The following is a 24,167-nucleotide window of genomic DNA, read 5'->3' as shown; positions in this document are numbered from 1 at the left end:
AAAGCAAGTCAACGCAATTGGACTTAAAAGACAATTGAAAAGCAACTGACAAATAGAAATCGGATGGTTCAATTAAAATATTTCAAAGTCTAGAACACGTTAACAAATTTGAATGAGAATGGTAAATGGGTTCCGTTGTGTTGTTTTTTGAAGGGGATTCTTGAAGCAATATGGTGTCTAATCGAATTGTAAAATTTTCATATCGTGTGTATTGAGTTATTATTACTTGAACTTGACCCAACACGATAAACTTGATATTCTTTTATTTTTTAGATTTAATATGGGTGTTGAATTTCTATTAATATATACATTAGACAATTACATTATCACGTATGCTCTTCATATATATATATATGATCTATTCACATCTCTATGTAATCGATTTGTATATATGTTCAGTAACTGTGAACATATATATGTAAATTGAGAAAATTAACTGAATGTGATATATGTAAGAAGTACAGGTAAGCTGTATCAAATGGTTGATGATGAAAAAGAAATTACGAGTAGGGAAATAATATGTTTAAGTTAAAAGAATATTTTAATATACCAAAGTATCAACCTGACCAACCCGTATGATTTGGGTTGGGTTAGAATATTTCAAATCGCAAGCATTGGCTTGAGTTGTTCAAATGTTTTCAACTCGATCAACCCAATCCATGTGCACCCCTATCATATATCATTATGATGTGTCTCTTGTTGTTTATGTATAATGTCAACTTTGGACAATATTACCATTTTATGAAACACTTGTTAAAAATTACATACAGTTTGTGTTTTCATCAACTAATAATCACATTATCTGTGTATAATCAAAATGACAATTTTCAACTGTTTACAAACGAATTTTTTCCAAGGCTATTTTCGTCATTTAATATAAGTTTAACGGTGAATTGGATGGAAAGTGTGAGAGGGACCGGAATGTAAGTGAATATTACATGTTGCTCCAATCAATATTTTCGTAAATCTGAAAGGTCCAATAATGTCAATATTTAATACTTCAGGGTTCGGAATTGGTGCGATTAAGAAATAGCACCGCCATCGCCAGTTCGCCTCCAATTCTGTGCATCGGATATCCACACCACGTGGCGGAGTCCGGACAAAAGCGACACCGCCGACCACCGATGTTTGCAAGCCTCGCCAGCGGTACGTTCGGAACCCTGCGCCACTTCCGTTCTTCTTCTTCAGTTCCATTTCTGTCATACTATACTTCCTACTCTTCACTCTTCAAGTTTCATGCCCTAACATCGATCATGGATTCCATCAACTACACCAAAAACAGTCATGGAAGCTCCTCCTTCTCTACCTCTGCTCGTTCTTCTAGAAGGTACCTCTCTCCGTAGTCAGCTTTCCGAAAATCAATTAAAGAATTCGTTTTCTGGAAACAATGAGACGACAGTCATGAATACGATCGTTACTATGAGCATATACCGATAAGTACTGAAAATGGTGTCTATTTGAAATCTAGATTTCCAAGGTGTATATTTTACTTTTTGTCTACTCTGTTCTCTTTTTTGCTTTGCCTACACAGTTCTTAGAGTCCATTAGTTATGTATGCCAAGTGTTTGTAGAAATACCCGACTTGTCTGGTTCTCCCCCTTTGTCTTGTTTATGATAAAAACCACATCTTCTTAATAGATATAAACTTAGCAAATCATACATCAAAAGTAAATAACCAAATGAACTTGAAAAATTAAGAGAGTGAATTCAAATCCTTACTCATAATCAATATACATAAAGCCAAAAGCAAAAACAAATTAAAAGAGGATAATGATAAATGTATGTTCAACCTGTTTAGTTTCTCAGTCATGTACTCTTACATATTCAGATGTCAAACTTGTTAGCCTCAGCAATGGATTTATATTATCCACTGAAAGCCATGCATTCTTCACCTCTAATTCAAGAAGATTACGGTTTGCATCAATGGCTACAAAATGCTGTAAGCCCAACTAAAACAAGCAAATTTAAGATTTAATTAACAGCACCCAAGTAGGAACATATTTTACAATATACAACAGTACCAAAGGCTCTATTATGGTCAGATATCTTGTGTTACCTGCAAATCTATCCTTTCATTATCATTGTTAATAAGACCTCATCCGAGATGACTGAGATCAAAAGATGAAACATAATGGAAATTATGAAAGGTGACCCCAGAGTAACTTTTAAACAGTTAACTATGATTGTTAATACGAACCTGAATTAAATTGTTTCTCATCTGAATTGATAATGTTACCAAATTACCAGAATAGAACTGAGACCTAGTAAATGGGATCGTAGAGACTCATATATGGTACAAAGTAGAGCACAACATAGAGGCAGGTCAAAGAGATGAAACCAGCAAAAAGCCCGGAAAATATATTTCTGGTTACAGGGTCTCTCATGGAGTTTAAGATCAAATGTGTTGTTTTTCCTTTTTGGTGATTCTCCAAAATCGAGTGAGCCCATTGATGGAGGAAGTCCACAAAGGTCTCTACCTGGTTGTTCCACGATACCCATTCTGTCACCCGAGTCAGGATTTTGTTCTCCTATTTCAAGTTCTTAAAAGTTGTGCCCCGAAGGCTTTATGGTCAAATGTCTTGATAGGTTCAGATTTTGTAAATTGTGATAAATATTCATTTTTGCTGTTCAAAAATTAAAATTTGTAGCAAGTGATATATAGATTGAAAGGCTAAAGTAGGAAAGAAAAATAGAGGAATTGCTTCACACTATTTCTTACAAAACCATGAAGTTGGTTATGTTCTATATGCAAGCTTGCATATAGAACCACATATTCACTAATCGCATTTTTAAATGATTTTTTACATACATGCACCAACTATCCTGATTGGTTGATTAATGGATTTTCTGTTGAACAAAGCTAGTTAGTTGAAGCTTAGGTTTAGGATTATCTCTCAGCTATAGTTGGGTGAGCAAAGATGAAAAGAAAAATACCATAAAGTTTGCGTGGTTAGAGCCGAAAAAAGTGAATTATACAAGTTAATAAAATTGATTAAATGAAGTAAAGACTCCGTTTGATTTAGTATATATGCACATATAGCTGATTACGTTAAGGTATTTGGTGTTGATACTAGGCTAATTTTCAGAAGCTCATAGTGAAAGTTCTCTGGTAGATTAATTCAAAGTTGTTTATCCTAAATGGTTGTTTGCTGTAATTGTTCATAATAATTTGATTGTTTGGTGGCAGTGGTGGTGGAGGAAGAGGTTCAGCAACGAAAGAAAGCCATGGAAGGTCAAGAGGGCGAGGTGGAGGTGGAGGTGGTGGTGGACAAGATAGAATCGATGCTCTTGGAAGGCTCTTGTAAGCATAATGCATTTTGTTTCAGCTTCATTTTTGTACTTCTTAGCCTTCTGTTCAAATTTGTTCCTTCACTTTGGTAATGGAAGGCAAGTTCATGGTTCATCATTGTAGTGTGGTTAGAAATCTTTCTGTGGCTCAACTCAGTTTCTTTGTTGAATATGTGAAATTTGATAGTTGTTTTGCAAATGATGAAACAATGTAAGACTTTAGTCAAGATAGCAGTCTCAATCCATCTAGATGAGATTACAACTCCACTTCTGTTATGCTGAAAGCTTAAAAAATGCAAACAGCAATTAAATACACTCTTAAGGCAAGGAGAAGCAGTACCTAGAATTTTGATGTAATATTTAGTTAATATTAATTATCAGCTGAACTTATGCAATTAAATAGACAATAGTTATTGATGCAAGGGGTGGACAAATAGACTGCTTGCCGCAGGTTACAAGATCAAAATTTCTCTTTAACTCTGCCCCGATGACTTCACTTAAAAAGGTCTTTTTTTCTGGGCAATGATGATTAAAGGGAATGCTTTCTTTTGTTCGTTTTGCAAAAGATGCAGCTTTTTTTATATCAAAATAATAGGTGTGTTTCCAGTTTCTGCTTAAGGTACTTTATCCTAAATCTTAGGATATGAACATCGACTCTAGAAATAAGACTTCCTTTCTTTCTTTCTTTTGTCTTTTTTTTTTTGGGGGGTTTAATTTTTTTTTTGGGGGGGGGGGGAAGAGTTAGCAGATGATATGAACTTCTGTTGGTAAAAATTTCAGGACCCGAATTTTGAGGCATATGGCTTCTCAGCTGAACTTAAATATGAGGAGCGATGGGTATGTCAAGGTTCAAGATCTACTGAGACTCAACCTGAAAACTTTCGCCAATGTTCCAATAAGTTCTCACACGGTTGATGATATTAAGGAGGTTTGTTGTGCCTCTGTGCTCACTTTTTCTTTCTTTCAGCATGTAGCATCAACAGATGTTATACCAAGTATTTTCAACTAGTTGTTGTGTTAAAGATGAGAAAATAACATGGTAGGGGGAAAAACATCTAGTGAAACAGAACTGTTTGTACAGATGGTGATGCCTTCTTTTAAAAGTTCTTTTGTGTTTTCTTCCTTTCCCCTGTATCTATTCTTCTCATTCCTTCTTTTTATTAGTATTTTAACTTGTTGGGGTAGTAAGGAGACTGGATCCCTTTTATTGGAAATTCTAACAAGGAGTTCTCTACTTGCTTAGTTTCATAGGTTCCTTTTATTAGCAACTGTTGACATCCATTTATCCTAAATATTTCGAAGCCATAAAGATTGGTGTCACAGAAAATGTGTTTGATAATGTTTCGTGACTAATTCTCAGTCTTCATTTATTTATTTTAGTTACTGGTAGGTTCTCCTAATTCGATAAAATTTTATTTTTAGTTCTAACTTTTTCTTGCTCTGGTTTAATATACCTTAGGCAGTCATAAGGGATAATAAGCAGCGGTTTAGCTTGCTTGAAGAGAATGGGGAGCTTTTGATCCGTGCAAACCAAGGTCATACAGTGACGGTAATGCATTCTTCTAATGTTACAACTAAAAAGATTTAGGATTGCCTTATGAATAATTAAGTGGGATTTGCCTGTTACATTTGCTATATATATATATATATATATATATATATATATATAGCGTGGGATTTACTGGGTTCATTTGGTTTGGTTTATTTGCTAATTTTTATATATTTTTTTGAATCTCCCTTCTAACTATCCTAACTCTCAAACCACCGAGGAATACCAGTACACATCTATTCTGGCTGTCAGTTATGATCCGTAGCTGTCTGCATAATCAGCTATACATTCTATGTATCTGCCTAACTATATATACTGGATGCTTTTAACAACTTCATTTTACATCTTTCTCTATTTCTAGAGTGGGAAGTTGCATTAATAGATAACGGTGAGCTCCCTTAACTAACGTTCTATAGTTTTTGACCAAGATCCAGTAGTCATTGTGTCGAAGCAAACGCCAGTGATGACGTTAATTGGAATATGTGTTATCATCTTGTATCTTGATTTTCTGAATTTGTGCTTTTAAAGCATGATTTGCAGATAAAGGAGCCTAAGCAAGTGCAACTCGGTTTAGTTTGGCTTCTAGATAACTACAATTGAGCTATTATTATTATTACTAGGGCAAAGTGCATGAAAATGCAACGTACTTTAGTTTGATTCCTATTTGTGTCACGTACTTTCAAAACCTTCCATTTTGGTATCTTAATTGTGATATCTCAAACATCTAGACCAAAGTACGTTACACAATAGGAATCAAACCAAAGTACTTTGCATTTTCATGCATTCTCGTATGTAAATTAGGTACCTAAATGTTCGAGACATCACATAGGAAGTATCAAATAAATCTTTTGGAAGTATGTTACAAAATAAGAATTAGACCAAAGTAGGTTGCATTTCCATGCAATTTGCTCTTATTATTATTAGTAAGCTTTATATACTGTGTAACTTAAGATAAGTTATTGAATCTTGTCAGTTCCGTCCCTCGTGTTTTTCTGATTACGTATCTGTTTTCTATTACAAACCTTCATACCCAAAAATTCTGTTTTATCAAACTCAATCGAGTTTATGTAGTTCCCTTCAGTTCACAAGTATTATTCTGTTTGGTTGGCAGTTGGTTGAGACGGAAAGTTTACTTAAACCGATCCTTTCAGCTGAAGAATTTCCTGGTAATTACGTTTTACTCGAGACACATTTACAATTAATCTCAAGTCCTGTCTCATTTGTTTCTTTATTGATCTCTTTTGTGTTTTTGATATCTAGTTTGTGTACATGGGACCTACAAAAAGAATTTAAAATCGATCTTGGAAAGTGGTCTCAAACGCATGCAAAGGCTACATGTCCATTTCTCTTGCGGTTTACCAACTGATGGTGAAGTAATTAGCGGTAAGTGTCTCTATTCTTGCACTTTTGTAATTTTGTTTAAACTCATAAGCTATCATCAGTTTGAACTTTGAAGTTACTGGGGAAGTTGAATATGCTGATGATCTTCCTTTTTTTTAATCACAAGTTACCGAGAAAAGTTCAGCTGCAAACCTGTTTCCCGTCATGAATGGGGGGACAAAGGAGAGCGCCCACACATGTTCCATGTGTTCCCATTCATCATGAATAATGAACGTAAATCTTTTACACCATTCAAGATGTTTGGGACACATGGCTCGCTCTCCTTTGCCCCCGGTTGATAACAGAACTTAAGTTTGCAACTGAACCTGCCCCCAAGTTACATGCAATGTCGCTACATATCATGATGGATAACTTGATAACTTTTGCCCATAAATTTTGAGAATTCACTATGCAGGTATGAGGAGGGATGTCAATATCTTGATCTTTCTTGATGTTAGAAAAGCTCTTGAAGGTACTCTTTGACATCTTGAAATCAGGCCAAAGTTTTATACTCTCTGGGTCACTAGAATTGCAATAAGTTCCGTTATGGATCAACTTTGTATGTCCCATTCCTTTTAAGGCCATGTTTGGCAGTCATTAACTAGCTTATTTTGTAGCCTACTGAAAAAGCCCGTTTGATTAGTCATAAGCTAACTTTGAAAAAGCCCGTTTGATTAGTCATAAGCTAACTTTGTTAAAAGGTACTTGAAGTAGTGTTTCAATAAGTTTCAAGGATTTTTTCCATTTTTTTCCAGTTCTCATTATGCCCCTTGTATTTTCCAATTATTTTTCAACGTGTCCTTGTAGTTTATTTTACATTATCAGTTAGTTTTTACCAAACATGACTAGTTTATCAACTACCAAATACCAAATACCAACTAACAAATAGCTTATTAGCTAGAAACTAGCTATTCAGTTAACAGCCAGCTTATCAGCTAGTTGGCCAAACATAGCGTAAGTTTTAGTGGTGTTAAGATAAAATTACCCATTTGCTCTCGTCATCATTACGAAGTAATTGACTTATCGATTTTGGTTAACAAGGATTCTTCTATTTGGTCATTAAAAGGTGTACCACTTCGGACATATAAATAAGAACGACAACATTATTAGATCAAAACTACAGTCTGTTGTGATTTGCATAAATCAGATTCGGATCTTTCATGAACTTGGTTTTTGCAGGGGGGATGAAGCTTTACATATCGGACAACAAAGTGATCCTGACTGAAGGTTTTGATGGTGTTGTCCCTGTTGAATATATCGAGAGGATAGAATCATGGCCCGATAGGAAGCTTATACCGATCGAGACTTACCTCACCTGAACCCTTTGTGACCTTTTCGCTATCTTCGGCTATTATCCTTGATATTCTTCTTTACAAGGGTTTAAATCGACGTTTTCTCGAGCTCAGAAGGTTAGCCTTTATTTAGCCATGAATTACAAATATGTATTCTATGAACCTGATTTTGTAGCTTAACTTTGGCAATTTGAACATGTCAATTATATTAATTTTTAAAAGAATGATTCTTACTTTGTTTTCTTCATTTATACAAGCTTTTATTAGCTGCCATATATGAGTATTTGGTATTGTTTCCTGAAAAGTGATCTGGGTCAATGAACTATTGAAGATATGATTGGGATCCATGTTAACCTTCACTAATGACGGAAAACCGGTTCTAGTATTTTCAGGGCCACCGAGATTTTCGTGGTTGTTATCTTTACAGTCCCATGGGATTATTTGAGGTGTGGGCAGGTTGGCCCAAACTTAAAAACAAACTAACTGATGTTAGTTTGAACAATGATAATGTATTGAAAGATGTGCAGTTGGCAATGATCGAGAATATTACTCAGTGAGAGTGGTGACTCTAACTTGGTTAGGACTTACAGCTGTAAAAGACGTTTGACACCGAAGATCTTTTATATTATCAAAATAGTATTTACCTTTTTTAATAAAACAATCTAAAAGGCGGATGCATTTAAGTATATTTTCACCCTATTTCGTTTTTGATAAGCAATAAAAACATTACTCATTTGATCTATTAAGAATAAAAATAAGCCACATCAACTGATTTTATAGGAGTATTTGGGTACACACGACTATGATAGCAAACTAGGTTTAGGACCGGTTAGCTTGCATAGTTATGTAGAAAAGAGGGAATTTAACAGGTTTCGGGGTGAAGAGGACTGTTAGTTTAGGCTAGAGACGTGTTGTTTGGCCTTGCTTCCTGTGTGTTGTTTTCCTTATCTTTTCGTACACTTTCATTTACTCTTTTCATGCTTCGTTCACCGTATGTTAGTCTATGTTCCTTATACTTGTTTGCTTACACTTTTGCATAAGCCAGGGTCTACACACTGAGATCAAACTTGTGTACATCTTATCCAGATATGGATCTAGAAAATTTTCAAGTGGTGACGTCATATGACTATAAGAAATGAATATATGAATAATTTTCACAAAATCATCATTCATTCATATGCGAGGTCTTGTGTTCGAGTCTCTTTCTGCAAAAAAATTCAAAAACATAATTAATCTGAAATTAAAAGCTAAAAACTAAGGAAAATGACATAAACCGAGTCTGAGATGGGAGAAAAGCCATGCATGCATCTACCAAGGAAAACTTGTGTCATAATTGTAGTTTCAACATATATATCGTTGCACAAAACAAAATGATACAGTGACATATTTTACAAACCTATAATTTTTTTACAGTACAACGAAAAAATGAAGTGGGGCCCGTGCCATCTTATCCAATAGAGTGGGTCCACCCTGATCTCACCCTCTCAAGCCTACTTTCAAGTGGGATTTACTCTGTCGGTTTAGTTTTCAACAATAAGCATATAAAATTGTTGTAAATTTAAATGTACATGCCCATGGTGTCATTTATTCAAAAAACAAAAGAGCCATTTTCCAGCAGTTAATCAAATAACAAGTCAAAATTCTGAGTCTTTCTTTTTTTCTCCTGGATTCATCACAAAACAAAAGATTAAAGGACCTAAAAAGATGTTTCTTATTGTTGTTCCTTTGACAACTTACGATTATTTCAAAACAGACTACATCATGGGCATGTCCAATGCTCGTAAAACGTCTTTAAACTCAAACTCGCTTGTTTGTTTGTTGAATCGTTCAACCAATTTGTACCTTGTGTCGTTCAAGTAAAACGACTGCGCAGTTTCCAAAAGCCATTTTGCCTCCAAATCGGTTAGTTTGCTCGTAAACACGATATCTCCTCGAATTAGAACCAAATCCTTGGTTTCCGCAAATTCTTTGTAATGAGAAACGGTGAAGTAAGGAGCAGCTTGAGTTCCTCGTGCTTTGTAATCTTCAAGACCAGTGAAAAGAATGTGTGGCATCTGCACTGTATCCCAAAATCGTAAATATTAGAAAGAATTGAAAAGCACGAGTTTAACGAGGACGTTGATAAGGAACATAAAGATGGGATGATGAACAAGAATCATATAACACAAAAGTACGAGTCCAATGAAAACTATAAAAAAACAAACAGTAAGGGTAAAATGGTCATTTACATTATTCAAACAACTTATTGTGTTGCATCTGCACTGTATCCCCAAAATCGTAAATATTAGAAAGAATTGAAAAGCACGAGTTTAACGAGTACGCTGGTAAGGAACATAAAGATGGGATGATGAACAAGAATCATATAACACAAAAGTATGAGTCTAATGAAAACTATAAGAAAACAAACAGTAAGGGTAAAATGGTCATGTACATTATTCAAGCAATTTATTCAGCACAACAAGCAAACAACAATTTAGCTTAATCCATTAAGGACTAATGAAAATTATAAAAACAAATAGTAAGGGTAAAAAGGTGATTTATGAGTCTGGTAAAACATTGCAATTTTCATGGGATGGACAGGAGTATGATCTTTGTTTAGCAGTATAAACACAAGAAACACTTGGTCTCTTGAAGGTGGCAATAAAGTACAAACAGTAAACCACAAGGGTGGTGCCTGATTGGCTCCAAAGGTCAAAAGTACTTAGAGGTCCCAGGTTCAAATCCAATGAGGAATAAAAATCCCCTTGTGGCCACGGAGGTTCAAATGCGGTGACTCCGGGCTATCTTCAAAGCAGGTGGTCGCCCTAGGATTAGTCGGCTCGTATAACGGGTTGAATATCCAAGTTAATAAAAAAAAAGTACAAACAGTAAAGCATTTCTGGGAGCATGCTAAATATAATTTCACAATATTGGTGTTTGCAGGATTGTTGGTAGAGCGAATCAAACCTTGAACAAACATTGTTGAATAACCACTTCCTTTCCACACTGGGATCACGAAATAGCGGCTACAGAAGAAGAAGTCATTATGAGAGAAAAACACCAAGAAACAAATGAAAACAAGAACAGGGTTGTGGAATCCACACAAGAATTGTGCTTATGGGAGCATTTTCCCAACACAAACCCATGTAGGCCACTTCGTGAGCACCAAGTAGTGTCTATATGTGTTGCATTTTTTTGGTTCTCTTTGGGTGGTATTGGGAGGAGGGGGGTTGGGGGTGGGTTCACAAAGCCTACTTGTTCCCTAAAAGTGTCCCGAGATTGAAGCAATTGGAGATGAATTTAAGTTACCAGTCAGCAGCTCGGTGCTCCAGCAGATGATACAACTTTGTCTTCATTGATGCACCAATATGACCTCTTCCCAAATGAAACTGATGCAACAAGATCATCCCCGCCAAGTCCAAAATTGCATAATGGAAAGTGAAAAAAATTAGAATCACTTGGTCAAATACCATTTTTATGGTTATAGGCTTTCCATCAGATAAATTACGGCAATACTAACAGGAAAAAATAGAAAGTAAAAGAAGATAGCATCAGAAGTGTGGGCTTAGTAACCAAAGATTGAAACTTTGGCTTAGATCTTGCTCAATTTGGGTAGTGTTGTTCATATCTTTTCGTAAGATCTATAATACTTGGGTTACGTTGTTCAAATGAAGAGTTTAATATAAATGGAAGACACTTCTAATGAACTCTTTTTCCTGAAATGGCAATAGCTCTAGTAATCTGAATGAAAATTATGTTAATAACTAGAAATTTATGGACGTGAAAACAAACGAGGAATATTTTTTGTGCTACATGAAAAGTTGAAGTTACTAGTTATAGTCAAAAACTCAAAACACCGTGAACACAAATTTAAAGGACTATGTTCCTAATCTTTACAAGGGACATGCATTGTTAAATTCAATAGTAAATCAAGTTAACAATGAACACAAGTCTTCTGTACTCCAACTTGATGAATATAGTGTTGACCATCGAATTACAAAGTTTTCTAAAGAATTTGCCCAACTATCAGCCACAACTAGCTTATGCATTAAATCATCAAAAGGCACCAAGCCAGGTAGTAATATTGAAACTGAAGTTTAAAAAGAAAATATTATTTAAAAAAAAATAGAAATTGGCTTTACTTGCATAGAAAATTATCACAGTACCTTAGAGTTAATCCGTGCTGCTTGTTCTACAATGTTTTTACAAAAAGCTTCTCCTTACTGAAGCTTAATAAGAGAAAGTAAGGCCTATGAAGAAGATAAGCCTCATTTCCATCAACAAATATGCCTCAAGAATCTATTATTGCTTAACCATGCACTCAATCTCACTGAAGCAGACAAACATGTGAACAAGTAGCTGTATTGTACTACACTAAAGCAAACCAAACAAGCCCAGTATATCCCACCTGGGGTGGGATGTACGCGGACCTGACCTCTACCCCATGGAGCAGAGCGGCTGTTTCCATGAAATTGTACTACACTCTGGACCCGATATAACACAGTTAACATTATAGGCTCAACAATAGCCCAGCTAACATTATAGGCTCCGCTCAACAATAACCCAGCTATGGGGAGCCATATGTAAGTTGAGTCAAGTTACCCCAGAAAAAATATTGCATTTAGTCGTTGCTGTAGGCAAATTACACCATAGGTCCACATCAGGCTGGTCGTTAACACCATTTCTATTGAGAAAAAGGGTTTTAATCCTACCAGTTGTCATTTTCTGCCTAAACAAATATTAGAAATTCTAGAACAACTACTTTTACTTAATACATTAGAAATTTATGAATTGATTATAATATTTATTTACATTTTTAATATTAGTTTCATCTTTTACAATGATAATTCCTTTTCCCATAACAATTTAGAAACATTTGATTGTATCTCTTGCATTTTAAATTATATAATGCTATTTTTTTTGGGCATCGGAACTTCTAACTGTTAATTTTTTAATATCTATTGAACACATTCTTTTTCCGTTCAAACATATACACAATTCTCACATGGATCTATAGTTAAGCATATGAATCACAAACATTCAGAACTAAAACAAAAAAAAATTAATGATAAATTTGATCAAGTTAACTTTATGACATGGTCCATTATATGTTCCTTTTTCTCCTTTTAATGTTGTAGCAACGTGTAATTTTTTGTCGTAAAGTCTCTCTACCTTTTGCAAATGATTTCAACATCTTTGAGCCAAGATCTAATTTTAAACATTTTTAAGACAAAACAGAACTTATTAGTGGTAAAATTGACACATTTTAGAAAATAATGAGTCTGTATTGACACAACTTACTATTTTTATTATTACAATGATGGTGACCCACTGTAGAAGTGCTACATCCTCATAAAATGGCAAAAATATATGTTAGTTATGCCCCTAATAAGGCTCGATCCCTATCCCTCACAGTTCCTTTCAGAGGTCGGATTGGGTACCATTGGGAAAGAATGATCCTGTCCTAAGAAGCTTTTAAGTAAGATTGTTGTTACATCAATATATAACTCTTCAGCCAATCTGCTATACTTCTAATATAATGCAACATTGGCATATCAAAAACAAAAGCAACAATTATATATGAGAAGGTTGAAAATGGAAATAATTTGTGCAAGATAATTTAAATAAAAAAACAAGTAGGTCACAGGAACTTACATCATCCCAAATTGCAGCTAGATCCTCTGGGGTTTGATGCTTTGCCCTCTCGATGTCAATTATGGATTCCAATGGCTTGTGTTTCAATGGTGAGAAGCCAGAGGCAAAGCTTGAAAACCTGTGGGAACCAAGTGAACCCCATTTAAGAAAGTCAACTGGAATGGTATGCTGATGGATTATTGCAGGCGCTCTTTGCACAGTACTGGTGAAGAATGGCCGCTTTATAAGAAATGATGAATGGCTCGTGCCAGAACAATGTTCAACCGAAGATAGTGCCCATCTTGACACCCTGGTTGCTAAGCGTTGCATTGTACTTCTCTGTTATGCAATGTAAAGCAACACATATCTTTCAGCTACATCCATATAAGAACATGATCAAAGAGAAATGTTGTTCAACACCCATTCCAGGTTTACATTAGAAAAGTTCTACATGTTGCAAAATATAACAATAATGTTTATTCTCATAGCACTTACTATAAAGTTCAATTTGGTTATAAGCCTTCAAAATAGTTGGTGTTAGAATTTCCTACCAGAGGTCAAGACAGAGACTCTGTGGGAAATAATTTATCCCACTCAAAAGTCTAGCTGCTTTGAATTTGAAACGAGGCAACAAACTATAGCTCTTTCTACAAAAAGAACTACAAGTAGAAGTGCCCTAGAACCAAAACCTGCAGCAAAATCCATGTTTCTTTTGTGAATAGAAGGTTCTATGTTTGAAATTAACAATTAAATTGCAGCTCTTATTTTGCTACAGAGAGAGAAATACATTTCGAAGTTGAATTTCAATTCACTTCAACCTCCAAAAACGGCATCTGTCTTAGACATGTCTGATCAAACCTCTTGCAGACATTTCGTCAAACAGTTGGAATGCATGTATGAAACCTCAGTAGTTCAGAAGAAAAGGCATTAGAGACTATCCTATCCATTTGAAACGGATAGCCCACTCAAAACCCTACAAATTTCTCTTCAATATCATGCTTTTGACAGTTCTACCGAAGCAACTTGTGAGAAACTGTAAACTTTCCTAGAGAAGTGCATATAATTATTAAATTGGTAACGTGTAACTACCTGTATTCTATTTCTTGCAAGACAGTCGATCGCCGGGACTAAGAATACAAGAGACAACAGTCGCCGGAAAATGCCGGAGCTTCTCCGCTTCGATCGAGATAGAGTCAAGTGTTCGTGACGTACGATGTCGTTTCAGCCTTCTTTTTTCAATTCAATCCGGGCCGGATCTTGAGCCCCAAAAAGTGCACATATAAACTCTTAAAAGCAAAGCCCTAACAAAAAGCCCATCTCCACTAAACATGTCAACCCACTGCCAACCCATTTAGGTAACATGCCGGGTTAGATTGAAAAATCTCAACCCATTTAATTAAATGGGTTGGGTTGGGTAGAGATTTTCAATCTGTTTAATAAATGGGTTAAACCCGAACCCAATCTGACCTATTACCACCCCTAGCCACAATCCTCTCCCTTTTTGGGCTAGTCGACCGGCTTCGCTCCTATCCTATTTCGAGATATCAGCTATGATTGTCATCAATGCAACCCTCGAGGATGTACACAAGAAGGTTTTGTCATTTGACTCGTTTTCCACCATCAACACGGTGCACCTTAGAGTTAGAGAGGTACGAAAAAGGCTCGTGAATCTTGTACAAGCAAATATATCGAGTTTTGAAGATATCGAACTTGCATGCGTGTTTGCCAATGTTTATTATAACGTAACATTTCATCTTATAACCAAGTAAATATCATTAAATGGTCGATTGGAATGTGTTTGAGGCCAGTGAGGATTTGTGTTTTGATTTTTCAAAGTCGGAGATTGTGTCAAGTAGACGTCATCTGGTCAAGTTGCATGGTACGTAATGAGGTTATTTAGTTAAATGATTTCATATGAAAGCCACTTTTACAAACTTTTAGGGCCTTTTTGGTTTGCGAAATCTGATGGAATTGAAATGACAAACCTTTTTGATCAAATTCCTTGATCCTGTTTGGTTCACATATCGAACGACTGTATTCTTCCAAAGTTCTGCGATTGAACAAGTCAAAGAATTGAATTTTATTCATTTGATAATGCCAGCGATTTCATGATTTGAATTTAAAAAGACAAGAACCTTTGAATCTAATTTAGTTTAACAAGCCTAGTCCACCACCAGTTAGGGGTGTAAATCATACGAGACAACTCGTGAGCTATTCGAGATCGACTTGTCAAAACTCGGTCAATACTCGACTCGAATAGGCTCCGCTCAAACTCGAACTCGACTCGACATATTAACGAGTCGAGTCGAGCTACCCAATACTCGACTTGAAAAGCTCATGAGATACTTGATTTTTGATATATAATTAGTTTTAAAAATATAATCAGTTTTATAATATAACATGTATAATATAATGTAATAAAAATGTCATATATTTGTAGATATTTGAACAATGTTTGTGCATTTTTAATTATAAAACTATATCAATAATTTTTTATTAAAAAATAATTAGAAAAGACAAAAAAACCATAGAAGTGTCAATGAAGTTGTCCCACGTTGGAAAAGAGATAGTAAAAGAATGATTGAGGTGTATCCCTTTAGATTTTTTAAAATTTAAAAGACCTTTTAAGTTTTGTAATTTATAAGAGAACACCTTAAAATTTCATAAATTTCGACGGGTGAGTTCGAGCTTGATTCGAGTAGGAGTTCGAGCTCGGTTCGAGCTTCAAACGAGTTCGAGTTTAAAAAATTGCAATCTAGTTCGAGTCGAATTTAGTTTTTAACTACTCGTCAGTTCTCGAGTCGAATTTAGTTTTTAACTACTCGTCAGTTCTCGAGTCGAGTTCGAGCTTGGGAAATAGCTATCAAATTCAAGTCGAATATACTGATACTCGAGTTCGACTCGCATCATTTACACCCCTACCACCAGTTCACCACCCCTACGACCACTCCCATTGCCGCCACCACGTAGCATCATCACCGTCACCTTCGCACCATCATTGTCGTTGTCACCACCTCCATTTTCTCCGTCACCACCAATTAACAAGTCATGATCATAACTGAAAAATTATTTTCGTAAAAGGGGATGATAGCTACTTTTTTATGTCTAACAGGATTATTAATCACTCGTTGGATTTATTCGGACCATTTCCCACTAAGTGATTAATTGTCTGAGGGGTGGATGATATCATAGTTCAATTAAAAATTGGACCAGAAACATCAAATCGAAAGTCTAAGGGGTAGAATTGTACATTTTGTGCAAGTATAGGGACTGTTTTGTGATGCACTCATAAATTATGTACCTTTGGGCTTTGGGAGCAGAATTGAAAACTCGAAGCATTTAAATACTCACTTTCTATCTTTTCAATTCAATCCCAAAGTTCTAATCGATGATTTGATCAGCCAAACCAACTCAAAAAAAATACCCAAATCAATCTGAAATCGTAAGAACCATCATCGTCTTCAACTCCGGAATCTGTGTAGATCTGCGCGACGTGTTTTATTGGCCTTCCATTAGGACCCCGGCGAAGCTGTGGCGGCCGGAAAGATAGATCCTTACGAGCACGGTAATCGAAGGCAGTCTTAAACCCTATATATAGTTTCGAATTTTGACATCTGGGAAATTCTTTTTTCCCCATTATTTGATTGAATTGAGATCAAATTGTAAATCTTGGAGCTTCGAGATATTGAAATCTTACTGTAGTAGTAGTAGTGGACAGATGGCTTGTACTTATTTGGTCAGATTGATAATTCATTGGGCTAGTACTTTTGGGAGATTGCTTTTGATCCAGCAATAAGTTTTTGCATCACATTGCCTGTATTACATGCTAGAACATTGTTAGTGTTAAAGTTCTGACAGAATCCTTATTGTAAATTACATTAGCTTGCTTTTGGACAGATTGGCTGTCATGTGGGCAATGAAGATGTGGCTAAAAAGATTTACCTTTTTAAGTTTGAAACTGTTCTTGATTGCATTTCATTGCTCTCTTACTTATATATCATTTAGTTTCAATCTGCCAAAAGCATTGTTTGGAATTTTGTCTCAAGGAACTTGACTTCAGCAAGAGATGATCATATGAATTTAAGTGTAGCAACTAGCAAATTAGCAATATTGTGGATGAACTGCAACCATGTTCTTGAGTATTGAAAAGCTTATTTCTGGGAAGATATGTCAGCAACCATAGTTGGAATTAGCAAGAATCTTGGAAGATGTAGTCTTCTTTCTGTTTATTGTGTGACTTAGGGACCTAGCTTGTGAACCTTCCGTCTGTCTCATTTTATCCTTTTTTTTCCCACCAGCCACGCTCTGTCCCCTGGAAATCAGAAAGAAAGCAAGGAACATGAGCACAGAGCCTCAGAAAGTACATTTTGCTTATTGGTAACAGGTTAGTGCCAAGATTTTGCACATAGTGAAATTGTATCTTATTTTATAAAGAAGTGACTTCATTTTGGTTTATAAGAACTTCCTATATAAGATTTTCTTTTTAATTTTCTTCAAATCTTCTTAGTTGTTGTCTTCATGCATCAGCTGGAATATAACTCAACGAACCTGTAATAGTGCTATGAGTATTGAAATGGAGCTGGGATTGTTATTACTTTGATGCGTCATCTATGATTGTATGGTTGATTCAACTACTAAATTGTTTTTTATGATTTAAAGATTCATTCGCTATTTTATATTTTGAACTACCCTAGTCGTCAAGGGTCCCTATTTTGTCATTGTTTGCGAGGATTTTAGATATTTGACTAGTAGTCAAACAAATTCATTAAACTATGAGTCCAATTAAGCATCACAGTTGTTTCTAGCATTCTGGATAACATGCATGATCTATCTTCTCTTTATTTCTGCAGACAAGTCATAACGGACAGAATAGACTACAAGGGCACATCCACATTTCCACCCCAAAGTTCTTCAGGGATGAGAGTGTGTGTTGGATGGCGCCAGTTCCTTTTGTTTGTGACGCTCGTTTTCTTTGTAACACATTTTCTCTCAGGTTATTATCATGTGTTTTTACTTTTTTTTTCCTGCTAAATTATGCTCTTAAATCTTTTAATCACAATGAACGGTATTGCTTCGTTATCTCAGTTTTGGAGTTGCATCAAAACTCAAATGCTAAAGATTCACACCAAAAGAAAACCAGGAAATTTGATCATCTGGTTTTTGGACCTGCTGCTGGTGAAGGTTTACCAAATCGTTTGCAATGCAAAGGTATTATTAGAATTTAGAACCTTGAAAAGTCTAAAAAACCTATGATGATATCTTCAAACTTGCTATAAGTTCTGTTCGTGGAAGTGTGTAAGATCTTGGCAACTACTCCCTCAACCCACTCAAATCACAACAATTTCCATTTTGGGGTGTCCAAGTGTCTCTATTTTTGTCAAATTCTCAGAGCTATCTATTTTTCTGCTGTCACTATATACGTATTGTCAATGGTAGTTCACAAGTATTCTGTTATATTGTCATCAAGGGCATTTTGTGGATTTTACACAAATGGCTTATAATCAGAACTCTTAGGGTACGTTTGGTATCTAGAAAAGATAGAACAAGATAGATCAGCTATTCAGCGTCTGGTAAGACAAAACTGATAAAATGACCAATTTACCCCTACTTAGCTGTTTATACATCTTGATCCATTATGTAATTTATTAAATTATAATAGAATAAATATTTTATACAACAAAATATATCATTAGAAAATTTTCGTCAAGACGATTAAAATTACACTAAAAAAGTTTATGTAGTTTCCAAATTTTATTTTATACCTTTTCTATATTATTAATATTTAATAAATTACATAAATTAAATCAAAATGGAAACCGTATAAAAATAATATTTTGAGGATAGTAAAGTGAAAGCTTAAAGAGCATCTATACTATATTACAAAACATTTGACAAGAACTCTTAAAAACCATTGTTTATGCATAAAGTACTGATTATTGATGCATATTACTTAAAATTACAAGTAGATTGTGCCGCGTTAGTACAACTCATGAAAGCTCCATGTTTGAATTCGTATAACTAACTGTAAATAAACAGAATCAAATACAGAATAAACACTTCATTTTAAATATAAAAAATATATAATATAATTAAGATAATCATTGAGTTTAACATAATACCTTAATTATTATCTTTTATAAAAAAATATTATTATTAAACCAAAAATAAATTACTTTGTTATTAAACTTAAATTAAATTATGATAAAAAAATTGAATGAAAGAAATTACAAAAAAGAACTTTTAAATAGTTAATTTGATACTAATATCGATTTATTTTTTTCAATTTTTTTTGATATCTTCAAATTTGATATTTTATTCAAAAATAAAAACATGGTCGCTTTCTCAAAACCACATAAAATCGTATTATAACATTGATAGAGACAATCTCGTAATTGCATTGCACGAGTACCATTCTAGTAAAATACAATAAATACAATTTAGAAAATGAATAAAATTTAAAGAGGAAGGTGTTTTTGATATTTTAGAAGAGAATTAAGTTCTATTTTGAGGTTATATTGGTGAAACACAAGTCTGTTCTGCCTTGTTCCATGGGGTGGGGGTGGAACAAGCATGTTCCACTCTATTCCTGTCTGTTCCACATAAAAGTCTTGCAAAACGTGGAATAGTGATTCCTGTTCTGTTTTGTCTTGTCGAGTGTACCAAACGCAGGGTTATTGTACCATGTACCTACCTGATCAGAAGCTTCTCCCACTTTGGCACAAGGTAGGGGTCTTCATGGAAACAACCGTTCTACCTTTTGGAGTAGAGGTGAGGAGTGTCTACATCCCACTCTTCCTGGACCTTGCTTTCGAGTGGGATATATTGGGTTGGTTTGGTTAGGTTTTGTCTGATCAGAAGTTGCAATTTTGTGGTACAAAGGGACAATGAACGACGGTTTTTGATTAAATTGGTTTATCTAAGCTTTACAAGATAAATCGCACTCATACTTATGTACACGTTTAATAGTACAACACATATATTCCAACTTTGAATCCCTTTTGTTTTGTGCGTTTGAGTTTTTGATTTACAATCACCCGAGTGATACGTAGCAACATTCTTTCAGGTATCAAGGCTCTTAACAAGACTCACATATCATCAGTCTTCAATATTTCCGATACCAGAGGTGGTGATGGCGTTGCCTTTGTGACTGTTTTTACTGTTTATAACTCTAGTGTTGATGGTAGAGCTAGTGACTCGAGTATCGTTGGGAAAGTTTTATATAACAAGGTGGAGCGGTCAATGGCCGTCTTGAATACATTCATAAATTTTATACAGGTACTTCTAAAATAGAATCCATGTTGTGGGAAACCTATATTAAAGCTAGGTGGAACGGTCAATGGCCATCTTTAATACTTATGTTTTTAATGTACTCCCTCTGTCACAAAATAAGTGTCCATATATCTTCTTTAGTTTGTCGCAAAGTAAGTGTCTAATTTCCAATTTTATCCTTAATTATGAGATGGGAAATTATTTATCCCTTTAATGGTAAAATTGTCATTTGGTTAATTAAAAAGTGTAATGATTACACAGTCCTAAAACTGTGTGCCTTTTTCATCGTGGATATTTATTTTGGGATAAAGGGAGTGTATATCTAGAGTATGAATTGTGAGATACTTATGTTCTTTTATCTGTATACATATTATAAACATACCCCATATCCTTGTCCATGAATCACAAGCCCATATCCTCATATCTTTTAAGATTGTTGAATCCTTGCATATCTTATCATGCACTCATCCTAACGCTTACACCCTTACAACATGAGCAAGATGCATTTTTTCTTTTAAAAAGTCGATCGTGATTACTAACTTGCAAGTTGCAACTCTGATAAATGTTTCTACATCACGATTATACCCTTAAATGTGATCTAAACTTCTATAGATAAGCATCGGCATGATCTTTTGTGTTCTTAAAATCAACCCAGTATATCCCTTCGAAAGTAAGGTAGTACCTGGGATGGGATGTGTGCAGATCTGACCTCTACCCCAAAAGGGTAGAACAACGGTTTCTGTAAAGACCCTCGGCTTGTGCAGAAGTGTGAGCGAAAAGGAAAAAAGAACCAAGACTAGTAAATAATAAGCAACGAAAAGGAAGATCTTTCATGTTCTTTGTCGCACCAAACGTGTGACAAGTTTTTGTTTTGTCCTATTGTGTACTGTCCCGCATACCAAACGCAAGAGGAACTTTAACTTGGTCTGCGAGATTTCAGTTACACTATAATGATGAGCATAAACTTCCCTATTTTATGTTTCACATTGCACGTCGGCTAAACATCAAGTTTAGCCAAACTAAACCAAACGAACCCAATATATCCCACTCAAAGTAGGATGTGTGTGTGTGGGGGGGGGATTGTATGCAGACCTGTTCTACCTTTAAGGGTAAAGCCGCTGTCTCCATGAAGCTAAACAACCATTTAGCTGAATTAATGCTCTACTTATTATTTTGCAGATGACGATGCCTCAAAGCAACACGATCATCCTCACTGATCCTGCATCCAGTCTTCCACTGAAGCAAAACAGGGTGATGGTGTATCCCATTCAAGGTGAATATTCACGCAACAAGTTGATGCTTCAAAGAATCAGGTCTTACATTGTAAGAGCAGAGTGCGTTGATCCCTACTGGTCCCTCTTCTAAATTCAACCTGACTAATTTCTTAAAATGACCAAAATGCCCCCACCCCCATGGCAGTATTTTTATTCCGTTTTTCATATATATATATATATATATAATATGTATATATATATATACGTAATGATTACTACGTTGGTTTGTTGCTTAGAGGAGTTCCCAAAACGTTGTTTTGTGTTTACTTCAGCAACTGTTTTCTAATTCTTGCAGGCTTTTTTAGAGGAAAAGCTTGAAGAGCAGTCACGGAAGCCGGGGCAGATTAGCCATTTTATCTTCACCGACTCCGATATAGCAGTAGTTGGTGACGTGGGGCAAATATTTAGCAAATATGAAAACTTTCATCTGGCTCTCACTTTTCGTAATAACAAACAGCAGCCTTTGAATTCAGGGTTCATAGCAGTTAGGGGAACCCCTGATGGAATTCTAAGGTACGTCATCTTGTAATCCGTAACTTGCTCCCTTTGCCCCATGAAAAGTTGCATTGTTTGACCAACGACATTTATCATATGTCTAACGTAACCTTAAAAAATGATTAACATTTTGGAATCTTGTAGACGTAAGTTGATATATCAGTTGATGGTAACGATGTCAAATAGGTCGTTGTAGGATCTTTTAAGAAGTGAAAACGTTTGATTATTTGTCAGGTATCTTAAAGAACCTTTAATAAAGGCCCGCGCCTCACGCCTGGCCCCAGGACCCCTTTGCGCCTAAGTGTGTCTTGAGTCTCTAACGACTTCGGTTGGATTGAACAAATGTCTAAAAGAACCTTTGATAGTGAAAAAGAATAAGGGAATCTTGTGGACTCGGATAGATAGCGTAATTCTTTTGTAACAATGACAAAAGACAATAGGTAACTGTAACTTAAAACTTTCTAAAAATAGAGATGTACTTTTTATGCGACATGCCCATAATGGGAAATGTTCAATTTTCATAGGACATTCTCGTTTAACCGTTTTATTGCACACTCGTCTTAGCTTTTCTTTTGGTACTTGTAGTCGTCAATACTACGCTTCATGTGTCCTAGCTTCTTTTACTTTTTGTTTTGCAAGCTGGGGGTCTTCACGGAAATAGTCTCTGAGTGGGATTTACTTAGTTTGTTTGGTTTCGCAGAGCAAAGATTTTCTTGGAGGAAGTCTTGAACGTTTATACTTCAAAATACATGAAAGCTTCACGGATGCTCGGCGATCAACTTGCTCTTGCTTGGGTGATAAAATCGCATGCTTCATTCGATGCAAAGGAGTTTAGTAGACACGAAGCGTTTCTTGAGGAAATTGGCGGTGCATCGGTCCTCTTCTTGCCTTGTGCAGTTTACAATTGGACACCGCCCGAAGGTGCCGGTCAATTTCATGGCATGCCCTTGGATGTCAAGGTAACAACACTTGCATAACCCTCTTGTTTCTCTACACTATGTCATAAAACATTTAGGTAAAAGTTTTAAAATCAACCTATTAAGCATTATGTATCACCTACTAGAGGTGAGTTATTATGCAACCCTTTACATTTGTACAACCAATACAACTCAATCTCAACCGTCCATTTAATTTGATGAATATGTGATTTCATAAAAGTTTTGATTGTTTTCTAATATAAAGTATTGATCATAATTAATGAACCTTAGTCATCTTCTATAAATATTCAAATCATAATAAATGAACTATCATCATTTTCATAAATATAACATTGAATTCGATTTGTTTTTTAGGTGGTTCATTTCAAGGGATCGAGGAAACGCCTTATGCTCGAGTCTTGGAACTTCTTGAACTCTTCTTCATCCTCCCACGATCTATCAGATATGTTGTGCCTTATCTTGAGCAGTGGACGGACAAAGTACGATTTTTGAATTCGTGCTTAGAAAACCCGACATTATTCTTTTTTGTGAAAATTTTGATTGCGAACAAAATTAGGGATTTTACGTCCGAAAAACAAGATGGAGAAATCTTTTTGTGCTATTTATGGTTCTTTATATAAATTTGTAGTAGTGTTGATTTGAAAGTTCTTTTTCTTGACAACATGTGTTATATTGTGTCTAAATGGATGTAACTTTTAAATGCTTATCTGGTAAGTGTTTAATGTTAGGAGTCAATACTATAATTTATTTTATTGGATAAAATTGTAGTACATTAAAACGTATCTTATACAACAATTTACTTGGTAAATGCTTACTCGGTAAGAGTCGTCATCCTCACTTATCGGGTAAGACTCTCCATCTTTATCATCACTCTTACTGGGTAAGATTTTTGACTCTTGCCATGTTCATTCGATGAGGAAAATTACCCGGTAAGTACTTATTGGGTAAGTATTTAGTAAATGGCCCTTTAATTAACTTTAGATGTTATAAATCTTTGTTGTAAGTCGTGTCAATGTGTTATATTACTCTAATCAAATGTATTAAAATGGGATCGGATCTCATTATCATA

The 24,167-nt window shown here is 35.2% G+C and overlaps 3 protein-coding genes across 5 annotated transcripts; 2 read left to right on the top strand and 1 right to left on the bottom strand.

The window, feature by feature from the left end:
* Positions 1–1,015: 1,015 nt before the first annotated feature.
* Positions 1,016–7,753, top strand: LOC112526349 (tRNA 2'-phosphotransferase 1). Of its 2 annotated transcripts, none has more exons than XR_003070591.1 (8): positions 1,016–1,327; positions 3,188–3,301; positions 4,069–4,216; positions 4,748–4,837; positions 5,949–6,003; positions 6,098–6,220; positions 6,619–6,689; positions 7,397–7,422. XR_003070591.1 is itself a non-coding variant. In XM_025136626.1 (8 exons), exons 1-8 carry the CDS (start codon positions 1,125–1,127, stop codon positions 7,534–7,536), a joined length of 930 nt encoding a protein of 309 aa, XP_024992394.1. In that variant the 5' UTR covers positions 1,016–1,124; the 3' UTR covers positions 7,537–7,753. The 2 variants fall into 2 exon arrangements, 1 of the variants encoding a protein (XP_024992394.1); XM_025136626.1 differs by having other exon boundaries at positions 6,633–6,689; positions 7,397–7,753.
* Positions 7,754–9,063: 1,310 nt separating this feature from the next.
* Positions 9,064–14,374, bottom strand: LOC112526350. Its single transcript, XM_025136627.1, has 5 exons — positions 14,212–14,374; positions 13,144–13,461; positions 10,798–10,877; positions 10,456–10,514; positions 9,064–9,568 (listed from the first exon to the last, which is right to left on the bottom strand). The coding sequence occupies exons 2-5, from the start codon at positions 13,450–13,452 to the stop codon at positions 9,264–9,266; spliced, it is 753 nt and encodes a 250-aa protein (XP_024992395.1). The 5' UTR covers positions 13,453–13,461; positions 14,212–14,374; the 3' UTR covers positions 9,064–9,263.
* Positions 14,375–16,481: 2,107 nt separating this feature from the next.
* On the top strand, positions 16,482–23,748 carry LOC112526339. 2 transcript variants are annotated; one of them, XM_025136608.1, is made up of 9 exons: positions 16,482–16,687; positions 17,421–17,506; positions 17,973–18,115; positions 18,208–18,330; positions 20,186–20,397; positions 21,571–21,714; positions 21,961–22,178; positions 22,861–23,119; positions 23,453–23,748. In XM_025136608.1, exons 3-9 carry the CDS (start codon positions 18,040–18,042, stop codon positions 23,588–23,590), a joined length of 1,170 nt encoding a protein of 389 aa, XP_024992376.1. In that variant the 5' UTR covers positions 16,482–16,687; positions 17,421–17,506; positions 17,973–18,039; the 3' UTR covers positions 23,591–23,748. The 2 variants fall into 2 exon arrangements, with proteins under 2 accessions (XP_024992376.1, XP_024992375.1); XM_025136607.1 differs by lacking the exons at positions 16,482–16,687; positions 17,421–17,506 and having other exon boundaries at positions 17,530–18,115.
* Positions 23,749–24,167: the final 419 nt, after the last annotated feature.

The sequence above is a fragment of the Cynara cardunculus genome (assembly GCF_001531365.2).
Source record: "Cynara cardunculus var. scolymus isolate 2C chromosome LG 14, CcrdV1, whole genome shotgun sequence".
Classification (NCBI taxonomy): domain Eukaryota; kingdom Viridiplantae; phylum Streptophyta; class Magnoliopsida; order Asterales; family Asteraceae; genus Cynara; species Cynara cardunculus.
The sequence above is the reverse complement of the archived record's forward strand: the minus strand, read 5'-3'. Positions and strand labels throughout refer to the sequence as shown.

Excerpts from the sequence above, each read along its gene's own strand:
- LOC112526349 (XM_025136626.1), top strand. The coding sequence starts at position 1,125 with ATGTTTGCAAGCCTCGCCAGCGGTACGTTCGGAACCCTGCGCCACTTC. Across the intron at positions 6,221-6,632 it reads TGATGGTGAAGTAATTAGCG|GTATGAGGAGGGATGTCAAT; the intron begins GTAAGTGTCTCT and ends TTCACTATGCAG. Across the intron at positions 6,690-7,396 it reads TGTTAGAAAAGCTCTTGAAG|GGGGGATGAAGCTTTACATA; the intron begins GTACTCTTTGAC and ends TGGTTTTTGCAG.
- LOC112526350 (XM_025136627.1), bottom strand. The coding sequence starts at position 13,452 with ATGCAACGCTTAGCAACCAGGGTGTCAAGATGGGCACTATCTTCGGTT. Across the intron at positions 10,878-13,143 it reads TAGCTGCAATTTGGGATGAT|TTTCATTTGGGAAGAGGTCA; the intron begins GTAAGTTCCTGT and ends TTGTTGCATCAG. Across the intron at positions 9,569-10,455 it reads TTCAACAATGTTTGTTCAAG|TGCAGATGCCACACATTCTT; the intron begins GTTTGATTCGCT and ends TTTGGGATACAG.
- LOC112526339 (XM_025136607.1), top strand. The coding sequence starts at position 17,941 with ATGCATGATCTATCTTCTCTTTATTTCTGCAGACAAGTCATAACGGAC. Across the intron at positions 20,398-21,570 it reads CATTCATAAATTTTATACAG|ATGACGATGCCTCAAAGCAA; the intron begins GTACTTCTAAAA and ends ATTATTTTGCAG. Across the intron at positions 22,179-22,860 it reads ACCCCTGATGGAATTCTAAG|AGCAAAGATTTTCTTGGAGG; the intron begins GTACGTCATCTT and ends TTGGTTTCGCAG.